At 52.4% G+C, this 14249-nt stretch overlaps 2 protein-coding genes across 3 annotated transcripts in view; one reads left to right on the top strand and one right to left on the bottom strand.

The window, feature by feature from the left end:
- The first annotated feature begins 36 nt into the window (after positions 1-36).
- Positions 37-7453, top strand: ZNF276 (zinc finger protein 276). Of its 2 annotated transcripts, none has more exons than XM_057401970.1 (11): positions 37-235; positions 1417-1726; positions 1831-1883; positions 2417-2914; positions 3557-3635; positions 4694-4774; positions 5152-5262; positions 5336-5411; positions 5808-5925; positions 6170-6269; positions 6665-7453. In XM_057401970.1, exons 1-11 carry the CDS (start codon positions 37-39, stop codon positions 6945-6947), a joined length of 1908 nt encoding a protein of 635 aa, XP_057257953.1. In that variant the 3' UTR covers positions 6948-7453. The 2 variants fall into 2 exon arrangements, with proteins under 2 accessions (XP_057257953.1, XP_057257952.1); XM_057401969.1 differs by having other exon boundaries at positions 5321-5411.
- A 39-nt stretch (positions 7454-7492) lies between these two features.
- FANCA (FA complementation group A) overlaps positions 7493-14249 on the bottom strand; it is a 36525-nt gene continuing 29768 nt past the window's right edge. The window contains exons 36-43 of the mRNA XM_057401971.1: positions 13577-13689; positions 12667-12808; positions 10753-10815; positions 9529-9634; positions 9088-9163; positions 8565-8721; positions 8097-8189; positions 7493-7660 (exon numbers count right to left, since the gene is read on the bottom strand). Of these exons, the coding sequence (XP_057257954.1) occupies positions 7553-7660; positions 8097-8189; positions 8565-8721; positions 9088-9163; positions 9529-9634; positions 10753-10815; positions 12667-12808; positions 13577-13689 (858 nt within the window). The 3' untranslated portion in view covers positions 7493-7552. The remainder of the gene's footprint in view (positions 7661-8096; positions 8190-8564; positions 8722-9087; positions 9164-9528; positions 9635-10752; positions 10816-12666; positions 12809-13576; positions 13690-14249) is intronic.

The following is a 14249-nucleotide window of genomic DNA, read 5'->3' as shown; positions in this document are numbered from 1 at the left end:
GCGGGGCGGGCCGGGCCCGCGGCGGCGGCGGCGGGGATGAAGCGCGATCGGCGCGGCCGGTTCCTGGCGGCCGCCGGCGGCCCCGGCGCGGAGCCCCCCGAGCCACGGCGGCGTCCGGGCACGGCGGCCCGCGGGAGCGAGGCGGCGGCGAGGCCCGAGCCCACAGCGGGGTTGGCCCCGGCGGCCGCCGCCGCTTGGACACGGCCCGCAGCGCTCGGCGGGGCCCCGGAGGCAGGTGAGGCCCGGCCGGGGCGGGGGCACCGGGAGCCCGCAGACGGGAGCGACGGAGCAGCCACGCACCGGGACGGGCCGCGGGGCGTCCCGGACCGGGCTCGGTGCAGCGGCGGACGGGCCTGGGGATGCCGGTAACCGGCGCGGTACGAGGGGCTGGGGCAGCACGGCGTGGCGAGCTCTTCCCTCCGTGCTCCGGTGCCGAGGGGGAGCCGAGAGCCGAGCCGGGGCGGCTGCGGCGGGAGATAAGCCCGAGCACGGAAGGGTTGGAAGTTGAGCGTCTGAAGAGCGACCGGGGCTGCAGGCGGGACCGGTCCCCTGCGGGCTGTACCGGAGGGTTTCCCTCACTCCGGTCCAGGAGTTTTCCTGGGATGGAGCCGTGCTCCGCAGAGCAGGAATGCCACGGGCGGGGGCTGCCGTATGGGAGGGCAGCATGGTCAGGGAACAGGGACCGGGAAGGTTGCGTTGCATCGTGCGCCGGCATCACAGAATCCCAGCCTGGTTTGCGTTGGAAGGGACCTTAAAGCTCACCCAGCTCCAACCCCTGCCACGGGCAGGGACCCCTTCCACTGGAGCAGCTTGCTCCAAGCCCCTGTGTCCAACCTGGCCTTGAACACTGCCAGGGATGGGGCAGCCACAGCTTCTCTGGGCACCCTGTGCCAGCGCCTCGGCACCCTCAAAGGGAAGAACGTCAGCCTTATCTCCAACCTGAACTGCCCTTGTGTAAGTTTAAACATCCCAGCTCCCTGCCTGCTGCAGGGCACCACTGACACCTCTCAGGCTGAAGGCTGCCACCAACGGCTATAAATACGTTAGAGATAAATACCCTGCAGGGAGAAGATCTGCTTAAGCCGAGGGATGATGCTGGCAAAGCACACACTTGAGGGAGTGAGCCCCAGGAATGCTGCAGCTGGGAAGAGGATCCTCCATAGCAGCAACGAGGAAAAGGAGGGGCTGGTTTGGGGGTCAGCTGGTTGCAGAGCAATGCCCTGGTCTGCAGGGAAGGGTCACAGGGAAAGTGTCTTGCTTCCTGCCTGGCTTTTCCATGCTCGTGTTGGGCTTTATAGGCAGCCTGGATTAAGGGAAAGGGAATGTCTTCCTGCACGCCACCACCGTGGGGCTGTAGGTGGCTGGGGTACTCCTGCAGCAGGCACTCAACGGCTGTGTTCAACCCTTCTCTGGCAGGAATTGGCCGAGCCCTGAGCACTGGGTATTGTCGCCTGTGCCACGGGAAGTTCTCATCCAGGAGCCTGCGCAATGCCTTCGGGAAGGTGCCGGTCATGGGGGAGAACTCGGAGAAGCAGCGCCGCGTGGACCAGGTCTTCTTCACCGACTTCCAGCGGCTGGTCGGCGTGGCGGTGCGGCAGGACCCCGCGCTGCCGCAGTTCGTCTGCAAGAAGTGCCATGCCCAGTTCTACAAATGCCGCAGCGTCCTCAGGACCTTCATCCAGCGCGTGAACGCGTCCCCCACGGGCCACACGAAGTCCAAAGGAAAGTACGTTGTGTCTCTTGCTTCCCGGGAGCGGTAAATGGCCACGTGTCGATGCCAGGGGCTTCTGTAACCCCCGAGACCTCACTGGGCTGTTCTGGGTTTTACAGGAGCGGTGTGGCTCAGGACCAGCAGGGAGCAGAAGGAGGTGCCTCCTGCCTGGGTGAGTGCCTGCCCCATTTCCCTTTTTTCCCCCTTCCTTTTGTCCTCTTTTCCCCTTCCTTCCTCTGTTTTTCTTTCCCTTCCTTTCTCACTTTCCCCTCAACTTCATTTCTCCCTCCTCCCCCCCCCGCCTTCTTTTCTCCCTTTTCCTCCCCTTCTTTTTCCCCTTCTTTTCCTTTCCCTTTTTGTGATGCCATCAGCACAGGGCTGGGTTTTTGGGTGTCAAGGGACTTCTCAAGCTGAGCTGCACAGTCACAGTCTCACACCACAAAGTGTGAGACAGTAGCATGAAGAGAGGGTTTGGGTGGCAGTGCCAGGCCTGTTTCCACCACAGTCAGACACAGGGGACAAACAGAAATACACTCTCTGCTGTATAACTAACGATATCAGCAGCCAGTGGGGCAGCCCCAGAGCATCTTCAGGGGGTCTCGCAACTGCCCTGTCCCCTCCTTTGGGAACACCATGTCCCTCCCCACGGATGACTGTCTCTTGCTGTCCTGACTGACCATCCATGTGCCGCCTCTCCCCTGGCAGTTGACCTGATCACGTCAAGCCCACAGTGCCTGCACAGCCTGGTGTCATGGGCGCACCGGCACGCCGGGAGCTGCACATCGGCACCCAGCCTGCAGAGCGTGCTCTCCTCCGAGTACTGCGGAATCATCCGCGCCGTCTGGGGATGTGGCAATGGCCACGACTACGTCATGGACACCGATTCGGACTGTAGCACGGTGCTGGTCGACAGCGCCTTGTCTGTCAAACAGGAGTGGAACAAGAGCACAGCACAGCACTTAACTGACAATGGGGCAGAGGCAGACAATGCCGAGGCTGTTTCTGCTCCTGAGCCTCAGCATGCTCCAGTAAGGACAACTCCTTGCCAGGAGCCTGCAAACAAAGGGACCACATCGGTGCCACTGAACGTAAAGAATGAGCCGCTGCAGAACAGGGATTCATCTCACTCACAACTGGACAGCACAGTGCCCTTGCAGGAGACAGCCCTGCCGCAGCCTGTGTCACCAGTGAGCAGTGCCACAGGTAAGGGATTTGCTTTCTGATCTCCCCCCAGGCCTCTGGGGAAGGATGAGGAACTGCAGAGCTGGCCCAGGGGCTGGCCCCCTACTTGGACACTGTTGTGGTGCAGAACAGTCACTGGTTCTCCATCACCATGTTTGCCAGATGTTCCTTCCTGCTCAATTCAAACCCCATCCTTTTGAGGGCAAGGAGAGGCTTGCTGGCCCACTGCAGGTGATGCTGAACAGCAGGAGCCCCTTCTCTCCATAAAGGAAAATTGCCAGGCTCATAGGCTGGGTTACTGCTGAACTCCCCACAGCGCCGCTTGCAGAAGAGAGGAATTAAATTAACACTGATTTTGAGTTACAGAAGTCAGGCTGACTTTAGCTCTGACAGCCACTGCTGGAAAGGGGAATGGAAGCTGGGACACGCTGTGGGGTGACTCATGAGGGAAACTGAAAGATGCTCAGGGGAACTGCAGGGTAAAGGCTCTCCTGTCCCTGAGCACATGAGACATGGAGTTAGGTTTAAATAATCATTAACTTTATTCGGTGTGGGCCACACTAAGTGAACCCAGAGTGGCTGGTTCCTTCCTGGCAGCCATCTCCTCTGGCTTGGTTTTGCTGCTTTTCCTTGTAACACACCGTGTTCTCCTTCATTCCCTAGGACAGTTGAGTGGGAAGCAGGTTCTGTCTGCAACGTCGGATGAGCGGGTAAAAGACGAGTTCAGTGACCTTTCTGAGGGGTGAGAGAAGAGTGGGTTTAACATAGCCTAAATGTCTTCTTTGCGAGTATGACAAACCCACCTCAGAGAGCTCTTTCTCCACCAGTGACCCGGCCCTCGAGGCCCCTCAGAACCAGTGTCGGAGGTGGATGGAGCTCATGCTGCCGGGGTTTGCACAGTGGTGTGTGTGGTTTTGCACGCACATGTGCTCTCTGTGCTGGCCGCTTCCAGCAAACCTGGTCCTGTTTCGTTCCCTGCCCTGGGGAAGGAACCATGTGGGGGCTTGCTGGGGCCTGGGTTGTGCTGCTCCAGCCCCTCAGAGCAATTTCCCTTCATGGCTGCTCCATGCTGGGGCTCCAAAAAAGCAGTCGGTGCGAGGGGTTGGCAGTTGAAGAGTGACTAAATGGGAGGTGGGAGGGACACTGACAGCTTAGCAGTCTTTATGATCAAAGAGTTGGCTAAATCCCTCAAATGCTGGCATTTAAAGTGAGGGTTGTAAATAACAGAACTGAGTCTGAAGTATGGCCTAGTGCACATTTATTTAATCGTGTCAGCTGACCCCATCAGCTGTCACGTTAAAAGTGCCACAGTAACTTATTGCCTGTTTCCTGGCCTCAGAATTAATTGCTTCTTGTATGGCTTAGGACTTAAAAGGAGAAAAAAGTAAAACCAAAACCTGTGTGGTTGCTGTGCATGATGAAATACAGAATGACCTGCAGCTTAACCCGTACCAGATAATTATATTACATTCTGCTCTAGAAAATTACTTTCCCAGTAAAGAAAGTGGTGGCAACATCCCTCAACAATAAATAGATCTTTCAGTAACAGCTGATTTTGTTCTCCTGACAGAGGTTCAATTATTCTTACAGAGATCTAGTCCTAAAAGAACCCGAATTTGCTGTTTGCTGTGTGCATGGGTGCTGTGTTTGCCTGGGGAGCTTATGGGGGAGGAGGACACGTGGAGCCTCGGCTGCCGTGCCGTGGGGGAGGTGGATGTGCTGGGAACAGAGAACTCAAGCTACTGGTGCTGAAGAGCCAGGGTGGTGCTCTGTGGGTAAAGGGCATCTTCTTTCTCTCAGGGATTTCTTGAGTGACGATGAAAACGAGAAGAGAAACGTGCAGTCTTCAGATGACTCCTTTGAGCCCTACCCCGAGAAGAAGTAAGGGGCTTGTGGTGGGTGCGGTGAGCGGAGTGCTCTCTGGGTGAGCGGGAGGGATGGTGCCTGCTCTGCAATGGACTTGGCTTGGCCAGTGCCACTGCATTCCTTTGTGGCCTCTGTTCCCTGTAAGTTCATGCCTGGAGGCCGCAGTCATGCCCAGTGCCTGTGTTCCGTGAGCTCCCCATTGAGTCCAAGCTCATCCCTCAACTCCAGGCCTGGCACTGATTACCACAGCTCAGCTTGTCCACACGTTCCTGCTTTGCCAGGGCAAGCATCAGGCAGAGCTGACAGACCAGAGGTGACACTCAGGGACAATTAGGTGGGAGAACTAAAACCAAAATTAAGTATTAAACCGTTGTCCTTGTTCCTTCTTGGAGGGTTTCTAGCAAGAAAAGTGACAGCAAAGAAGTGAAGAAGGCAGAAGAGCCCAAAATAAGGAAGAAGCCAGGACCTAAGCCAGGCTGGAAAAAAAAGATTAAGTGTGAGAGGTAATAAGGAGTTAGGTGGCTGGGCAGTGCCCCCACTCAGCACGCTGGCTGATGGCAGGGCTCTGTTTCACAGGGAGGAGCTGCCGACCATCTACAAGTGTCCTTACCAGGGATGCACGGCTGTCTACAGGGGGGCCGACGGCATGAAGGTGAGTCAGGGTTTGCTCCTGTCCCAGACCTGATGCTTTCGGTACTGCGAAGCCACCTCCACATGAGGAGAGAGGCACCAGCAGATTTAATTCGCTGACTCTCTATAAGCACTATGAGCAGTCTGCTGAAAGAAGCTTTTTTCTGTGCTCCCAAACATAATAGGGGTGCTCTTCCTGGTCTGGAATTCTGCCACTGGCTCAGCAGCAGCCCTCAGCCCAAGCTCTGCTGTGTTCCATTAGAGCCCCTGCTGCCAGGGGTGGATTTGAGTCCAAGTGTCTGGTTTCTCAGTGAAGCAGTGCCAATGCACGAGCCTGCCAAGATGGTCTTTGAGGGATTCAAGCTTTTGGCTGGGGAAAATGCAACCAGTGCTTAGAAGCTTTGTCCTTCCTTCACAGAAGCATATCAAAGAGCACCATGAGGAGGTGCGGGAGAGGCCCTGTCCTCATCCAGGCTGCAACAAGGTGTTCATGATCGACCGGTACCTACAGCGTCACGTGAAGCTCATTCATACAGGTGTGTCACAGCCAGCAACAGCATCACAAACACCCAACACTTGATTGCACAAGGCTTGTAGGTGCTGTGGCAGTGCGCTGTGTGGGGTGTAGAACTGCCTGTAAACCTGGAACAAGGCATCGTGTGGGGGATGCGAGGAAGGGGGAGGAATTCAGGCTCCATCAGAGTGTGGGCAGCTGCACGTGTGCTTTTCCCATAGTAGGAACTAAGCAGAATCATTACTCTCTCCTGTTTTCCATTGCAGAGGTACGTAATTATATCTGTGATGAATGTGGGCAGACCTTTAAGCAACGCAAACACCTCTCGGTCCATCAGATGCGGCACTCGGGAGCAAAGCCCCTTCAGTAAGTGCACACCAACCCTGCCTTCATAGCTGAGAGAAGGGCAGTGAAGTTCTGCTGAGCCCTCACAGCCACTGAGCTTAGCCCAGAGTGATTCTGTGACACAAACACTGCCTGTAGCTGGCAGCATCCTGGCTGAATCACTTTAAATGTTCATCCTGTTTAAATGTTCCTGTTGCTGAGCACGTTATTACATCTCCTTCTGATGCTGTTGCTGTTCTGAGTTCAGCAGGGGAGGGCTCAGCTACCACCAGCGAGCTGCAGGCCTGAGGAGAGGATTGTGTTGGATGATTGGGGTGGCTGTAGGAGACAGTGTGAGGCTGTGGTTGTCTTGTGGGGCTTGTTCAGTGTGACAGAGAGCTTCAGGCTCGGTGCTGAGCCCCTGCTTTGCCTTGCAGATGTGAGATCTGTGGCTTCCAGTGCAGGCAGCGAGCATCGCTCAAGTACCACATGACCAAACACAAAGCTGAGACAGAGCTGGAGTTTGCCTGTGACCAGTGTGGAAAGCGCTTCGAGAAGGCCCATAACCTTAATGTCCACATGTCCATGGTGCACCCTCTCATCCAGATTCAGGACAAAGCCAAGCCACTGGAGCCAGAGCCCATTCTCCTAAATACTTCAGGGACTTCGGAAGGCCAAGTGGTAAAGCCAGAAGTGACTGCACAGCAGGAGCCCACCTGAGGGGTTCAGGGGAGCTTTCCCAGTCCAGTCCTGTAGAAACCATATGGCAGAGCAGAGATTTTTAATCTACAGTTTAGTCTCCCAAAGAACTCGGTGGAATTAGCTTCAGCTTGCTCAGAAAAAGCTTGTTTTCATGCTGTGATCCTCCATGCTCACGTCTGATTCAGCAGTGTTGTACTAAGAGTCTGTCTAACCCCAGGGGAGCGGATGTTCGGCAGCACCCCTTCGTGGTCCCCCTTTCTCCCCACGCACACAGTTGTAGAAGCAGAGTTTGCCACAACTGTTCCCTGCCTGCAGGAGCTGCTGCTGCCTGTACTGAAGTGCCCATGTGTGGCTCTAGGGGATTATCTAGGACAGTGGAGTGAACTTTAAGCAGACATTTTTGTTCTGGATTAAAAAAAAAAAAATATTCCCAAAGCAAGTCTAAACTGAAATTTGCAACCTACTTTTTATTGTAACAAGAGCTTCATGGTTATGCTTGTAATAAATTATTTACAAATTTGAAAGGAAGAGCAGTAGTGAGGAAGGTGGCACCTTGTCTTGCCCTTCAGCCCCAGGCAAGGTGCTCTGCTGGGCCATGCACTGCCTGCTGCCTTGCCTGTCCCTCAGAACAGAACCAGTTCTTCATCCAGCTCCATGGTTGCAGAGGGCCTCAAGATGTGCAAGAGGGTGGCTCCCAGCTCTGGGTCGAATTCTTCACACGTGGCCAGTAGCTGGGGGGAGAGGGTGAATAGCATTAGACCCCCTCATGTTCCTCAAAGCAAGGCCAGAGCATCTTGCTGCTTCTCAAAAGCACAGGCAGAAGAGAGAAGCTGTTGCTGACTCACACAGAAGTAAGAACATTTCCTGGCTAACCTGTGGGGAACTTCAGTGCCTGCCCCCTTACTGTGCTTGGTATTTCCCCCAAGACCAAGCATTAAGCAGTGGGAGTGAGACTGCAGAAGGGCAGCATTTAATGTTGCTGAGGAAGATGGAGCCTGCAGCCCAGGGTTGGGAGGACAAGGCTATAGCAGTGGTTGAGCAGCAGGTGTCCTCCACTGCTCCCAAATGAGTTGCAGAAACCGTGTTTGTCACAGGCTCAGCAGACAGCACCAGCACAGCATCGGCAGCCAAGAAAAGCAGGGTAAAGAGGGGGGAATCTCAACATACCGGTTGTATGTTTCCAAAGCTTTGGGCAGGGCATTGTGGGATCACACCAAGCAGGAACCGCCGGGCTGTGGAGAGCACCTCCAGGAGATCCCCCTGGAGAACATAGGGAAGAGACGCAGCCAGTCAGGACCAAGCACAGTGTCACTTTGAGTTCTCAGTCCCTGCCTTCAGAAATGAAAAGAGGAACCAGTATGCCACACCAAGGGGCTGTTCACAAGTTAAGCAGATCAATACAGCCACACTGAGGTCCCGTACAAGGCAGTTTTGGGCAACAGCGTGGCATCAGCTTCTCTCATCCCCAAGGCCTGAGCGAGCTTCCTGCCTGCCAAAGCAGCTGCACAAGCTCCCTCGGCCTCGGACAGGAAGGTAGGAACAAGGGGGATGCTGCAAATGGCAGAGGAAGGGATAAGAATAGGATTCATGGTTCTCTTTTTCAAGACAAAAAAAAAGGGACTGAGCTTCACTCACATGCTCTGTGGGGTCTGAGCTCTGGCTTGCTTGATCAGGCTGGGGCAGGTCTTTCCCTTCCACAAAGAGCTGAAGCAGCTGGATGTAGAAATCAAGTGCCACATAGAGAAAAGTCTGTTCCCGAGTGAGCAGCTGCTGGTGAAAGCCTGGGGTGAGGCTAAAGGTCACACAGGAGGTCTGGTTAGCACTGGTTCCATGACAGACACACAGAGCAAACACAGCCAGTGCCTTTGCTCTGGTTTACAAGTCCCACTGTGTGCAGGGCCACCCCACTGCCGGAGCAGGAGGGCAGCCAGGGACACTCCTGTTTGGAGCACAAAGCTGAAGAGGAACTTCCAGCAAAAGACACAGGGCTCCTTAATTATGAATCCTGTGAGATCAGGTATTCCTTCCCACACAGCTAAGGTAAGAGCTCAGCTCATCTACAGGCCAGCAGTAGTTACCCCTATGCCAGCTGCTGTACAGAGAAACCATCAGCCACATCCCCCCTCACAAACACCTTCTGAGCCCAGCAGGATGTTACCTGTAGAATGCAAGAGGCAGGAGCCTGATGTGATGGTCTGAGGCTGCACTGCGAAGGACACAGTACTGCCTAGTGTCTGCAGTGGACAAAAGAGAAGAACTAAGCATCTTTCATGATCCTCATGCCACTCTGCATGCTGCTATAGCAGCACAGGGGAAGCACAGTTTCCTTCCAGGCCACAATAAACACTAGTGAAGGAAGCTGTCCCCACTGAGGCTTTCTCTGCCAGAAGGAACAATACTGAGTTTAAGTCACTCCTGCTCATCAGCTGTGTCACCAGACTGCAGGGTATTAGCAGGACCTTCTCAGTTTTTACTGAAGCAAGTCTCTTTTTGTGCTGCTAACAAAGGCCAGCTTTGTACACTCATTGATCAGAGACAGGACATGCCTGTCCAGCACTGAACCTCACCTTCCCACCCCTTGGCAGCAGGACTCACTCACCTTTCTCTGCTGAATGGAAGAGCAGTGGCCAGGATGCACCCCTCTCTTCCAGGCACTGCAAGATCTCCAGGGACCATTCTAGAGATGTCTGAAAATCCACTCCCTCCTGGGCATCAGAAAGGACAGGTCTAGTCTGGCTTTAGATGCACCGAAGCAGAAAGGAACCGCTCACAAGAAATTTTGTACATAAAGAGTTCTATTAAAGGACCTTTAGGAATTTAGCCCGCATCTTTCCCCTCACCTGGCAGCCTGGATTCTCCTGGGCACCCAGGCACCAAAGTAGCACAGTGCCTTCATCACCAAACAAGGCCACCACAGGGCTCAGTTGAGAATGATTTGTGGAGGAGGAGAAGCAGCACCGATGAGCAATTGGCTCATCCCCAGCATACTTCCCAGTGGTGCTCGGCATGGAGCTACTGCATGTCCTGCACCAACCCACCCTGCTCCCCAGAGCAGGCTTTTTCCCCTCTAACTTTCTAGTGACAGCATGTCTTGGGATTGTGGGGTTGGGTTTTTATTTTGCATTAATTATTTTACTTGGAATAACCTCCCAGATGTTTCTTTCCTCAACAACTCTTTCTGCAGACTCTCCCAAAGGCAGACTATGATTATGTTTCACTGGAAACTGCTCCCTTATCCAATCTGTAGGTGACTACACAAATGGTTGCACTTCAAAGCTGTGAAGACAGCAAAGGGACAGAAACAGGCATTCACAGGCAGGAGGGTGCTTAGGGCAGGCAGCTGCTGGAAGAAACCTGTCATTTTTGCTCCTTCATTTAATAGTATTAAATCATTTGGAAACTAAAGTTCCCCCTTGCTGGTGACCCTTTCTCCTGTGAAACATCATGTACGTTCCAGCTTTAGGAAAAACATCATCTAACAAATGTGAAATGCTGCAAAAAAGAGAAGATAGAGAGGAGGCTCCTGCACTACCTGGGAGGTGTAAAGCCTGGACAGGGAACTGAAAATTGTAAGTCATTCAGGAAGAGAAATAAAAGCTACTGTAGTGAAAAGGAAGATAAGGTCAGTTAGAGGGAAATACAGGTTTAATCTGGTCAGAACAGAAGGCTTTCAGCAGGCCCTGTCTGAGACATCACTGATCCCTTCCTTCTTGCAGAACAAGCTACCAGCCTCCACAGTACTGGTGCAAAGCATTTTTAGGCAGCAAACCAAGAAGATCAGACACATTTAGCGCCATGAGAATTCCCTCAGGGTTGAATTTACCTTTGGTGCTATTTTTGCTGAGATGAGATCCATGAGTGAGAAGAACAGTAGAGAAACAAGAAGCTGCAAGGAAAAGAGACTGCCTGTTAGTTGTATCCATGGTGGTGACTCAGAACGCGCACCTTCCCATTGGGAAATAAACACTTCACTGAGTATGTTCCCAGGATGGACCTGGATGAACCACAAGCACTGCTGTTCCTCCCAGCTGAAGGCAGTGTGTTTGGAGATGACAGCCTGACATTGTCTGTTGCTTTTAAGGGTGTACTACACACCCAGTTCACTGTTCTCAAAGTCAGACAACAGATGACAACTTCTCCCAGTGAAGGAAAAACTGAGTGAGCTACCACAGACATAAACCTGGAGGAGAGCTAGTGTTGGTCCACAGCCACCATGCCACCAGCAGATGCAAGTGCGTCGTAATCCTGTCCTAACATACACTGGTTATGGCTTTTCTGTATCGCTACTGCAAAAATCAAAGGATGCAGTGGCTCTGTGATCCTGGAAAGTAACTTCTCTATTTATGCTGCTAATCCAGTTGTAAAGCTAACCCTCCTTTCTTATCTATGTCTGAGAGAAGAGAGGGCCAAGCCAGACAGCACTTTCCATGCACAGCAGGTCTGTCTGCACATTCATAGTGGTCAGGGCAGGAAACATGGCAGTGAGAGACCTTTCCCTTCAGCTGAGAGCTTTCCAGAGGCACAGATTGCTGCACATGGATGAATCAAACAAAAACGAGAGGCACAAGTGGAATAGCTGGGTTCCTTGGATTTAACTGAAGTGTCTCAACCCCAAAAAGGTGGCTAATCCCACAACACTCCCATTTCTGACAGATTTGCCCTTAAAGCTGCCACCTGAAGGGATGCAGCTCCCAACACCAGTGCTGTGTACAGAACTAAGTCCCCAGTACACAGAGGTCTGTGCAGTCCCACAGGCACCAGAGCACCAGTTGGGAGTGTGAGCTGGGGCCTGAACACCAGTCAGCCGCTGGGACCCCCACTGTTCTTACTCTTCCTGGCATCCTCCTCTCTCAAGGCAGGTTTTTGAGATGAAAGCTGCTGTTACTCCACATGTACCAAATGCTCACATCAACTCAGTGACACCAGTTTCTGACTAGCAGCTTTTGGCTCTCAGCCAGTATAAACAGTAGAGGAGTCAATCCCATACCAAGAGGAACTGCTACCCTCACTGCTGCCCCAAGCAATAAACTGGAGAGTAAATAGTAAGCCACAGGTTTTGCTTCAACAGTGTTTGCCTGTGAATATTCTAGTACAGTGACATTTTCCATATGGAGCTCTGGTCCCAGCTATCCCCTGCAAGATCAACAGACAGCACTGCGGGGCAGCAGCCCAGCTCCCTCCTCAGCAGGGTGCTTCAGATAATTCCCATGCACTGAGGGCACAGAGCATGGAAAGGCATTTCCTGGAACAGACTTGGGAAAAGCCTCCAGAAATCTCTCCCTGGGATTCCCAGCGTGTCTTTTGAGAGCCCCTGAAACATGTGCATTCCTGTCTCACAGACTTTCTGCATCTCCTTAATCTTCCAGCCAAGTTGCCTGTGCTAAAATCCACAGGGAGAGGTGATCCTGGCATGCCATGGATTGAGCTCTCCGTCCCTGCAGTGATCTCTCCAGCTTCAGCTTTTATAGCAGCTGATTATTAGTGCTCCCTGGCTTCACAAAGGAGTCAATAATGAGTTAAAAGTTAAAGTTTGGAACAGCTTTGCCTCTAGGATAAGTATTTAGCAACTGGTAATTTACAGCTTCACTTTATCAACTAGCCATCAGCAAGATTTCACAACAGGGTTTATCAGGGACAGGAGCAGTATCTCAGAACAACCATTTCTCAGCTAAAGACATTCTGCTTCTAGTATCCAAGTGCTGGGAGCAGCAGACACTTAAAATGTGCTCAGTCTTGCCTGTTGTGTGTCAGCCCCCAGCCTCTTCAGTGCCTCTCTCTCTTGTCCACGTGGTGATTGCTGCTGAACAGCACAATGGAGGAAGGCAGCTGAAATCCAAGGAGGCTCAGAGGGAGGGAAGGCCACTCCTGAAGAAAGGAAGCTAGGAAACAAAACCAGCATGTCATGAGTTTGGAAGAGGGAAATCAGCTTTGAATAAGGAGGAAATCAGGGGCTTGGGCAAAGGTGTAAGTCTGTGGCCAAAAATTCTTCCAAATTATTTCCCCTGCAGTTGGATGCTACGTAACAGACAATTAAAAAAAAATAAAAGCCCAGAAGCAGGTGGAAGCATACCCGAATATCTTATCCGAGGTTGCACAAGGTTGCTAACTGTACACTACTACACAAGCGATTGTCACTTGCAATAACCTGCAAGGAGATTCTTGTACTGAATTCCCAGCTTTTGGAGAAAAGTATCAGTCTGCTGAACAGACAGCAGAACAGCTAAATAAGGAAGGATACAGCAGAGAAGCAGTGGGTAGCTTTAAGAGACCAGAGATTCACCAAATCAGGGAGCAAAGGGTGCGGCAGCTTAAGCAAATGACTCAACACTGTGCTAAAGGCTATTTCCAGTGTTTCTCTAACAAGGACTCTGCCTTCCAGTCTCCTCTAAAAAGATTCTTTTTCTTATGGTAGAACACTCTAACCCATATTACACAGAAGGCCAGACTAAATAATTATAATGACCAATTTTGAGTTTAAACTCTACAAAGGAATCTGTATATAGCTGTCCTACAAGCCTCAGTCCACATTAGCATCTCATACGGCCTGCTGAAACCCAGCCTGGCTCACAGAACAGGCCTCGTGGATGCCCATACCTCAGAGAGCAGGTTTTCCTGCTGCAGATCCACACTCAGTTCCTCATACACACCTGGTAGCTGAGGACTTTAGTTCCCTCAGTCTTTCCAGTTCTTCTGCAAGTGGAACTCCAAAGAGTCTTTCCCACTGAGAGCAAAGTACTGGCTCCAGCTTCGGCCACCAAAACTAGGAAGAAAGACAAAGCAGCAGCATTACTGGTGGTGTACTCAGTAGTTGTCTGCAATTAGCTATGCATGCTACCTCAGCCAGATATTTGATATGGACATCCCTTCCCCTTATTGAAAAAGTCCAAACTATACATTCACACATAAGAACCATGAGGAGTTTCACATCCTGGAAATGTGAAGAGGGTCACATGTGACCATCATACCATGGTGCTCTGAAACTCCTGCAGCAGGACCAATCATAGAATCCTAGAATGGTTTGGGTTGGAAGAGACCTTAAAGCTCATCCAGTCTCAACTCCCTGCCATGGGCAGGGCCACCTTCCACTAGAGCAGCTTGCTCCAAGCCCCTGTGTCCAACCTGGCCTTGAACACTGCCAGGGATGGGGCAGCCACAGCTTCTCTGGGCACCCTGTGCCAGTGTCTCACCACCCTCACAGTGAATAATCTGTGCTTTATGGACTTTTCGGTTGCTTGGCACATAACAATCAGCCGCCTTCACTGTGCATCTGAAACCCAGACAAGTCTCCCAGCTTCTCTTAAACAGCCTCTGTTCCTCTTG

The sequence above is a fragment of the Pezoporus wallicus genome, unplaced genomic scaffold, assembly GCF_028554395.1.
Source record: "Pezoporus wallicus isolate ANWC-B61680 ecotype Strahan unplaced genomic scaffold, APGP_CSIRO_Pwel_v1 contig_10187, whole genome shotgun sequence".
NCBI classification, from domain to species: Eukaryota; Metazoa; Chordata; class Aves; order Psittaciformes; family Psittacidae; genus Pezoporus; species Pezoporus wallicus.
Note: the sequence above shows the minus strand (reverse complement) of the source record. Positions and strands in the feature narration are given on the sequence as shown.

Excerpts from the sequence above, each read along its gene's own strand:
- ZNF276 (XM_057401969.1), top strand. The coding sequence starts at position 37 with ATGAAGCGCGATCGGCGCGGCCGGTTCCTGGCGGCCGCCGGCGGCCCC. Across the intron at positions 5,263-5,320 it reads AAAAAGATTAAGTGTGAGAG|GGCTCTGTTTCACAGGGAGG; the intron begins GTAATAAGGAGT and ends GGCTGATGGCAG. Across the intron at positions 6,270-6,664 it reads TCGGGAGCAAAGCCCCTTCA|ATGTGAGATCTGTGGCTTCC; the intron begins GTAAGTGCACAC and ends TTTGCCTTGCAG.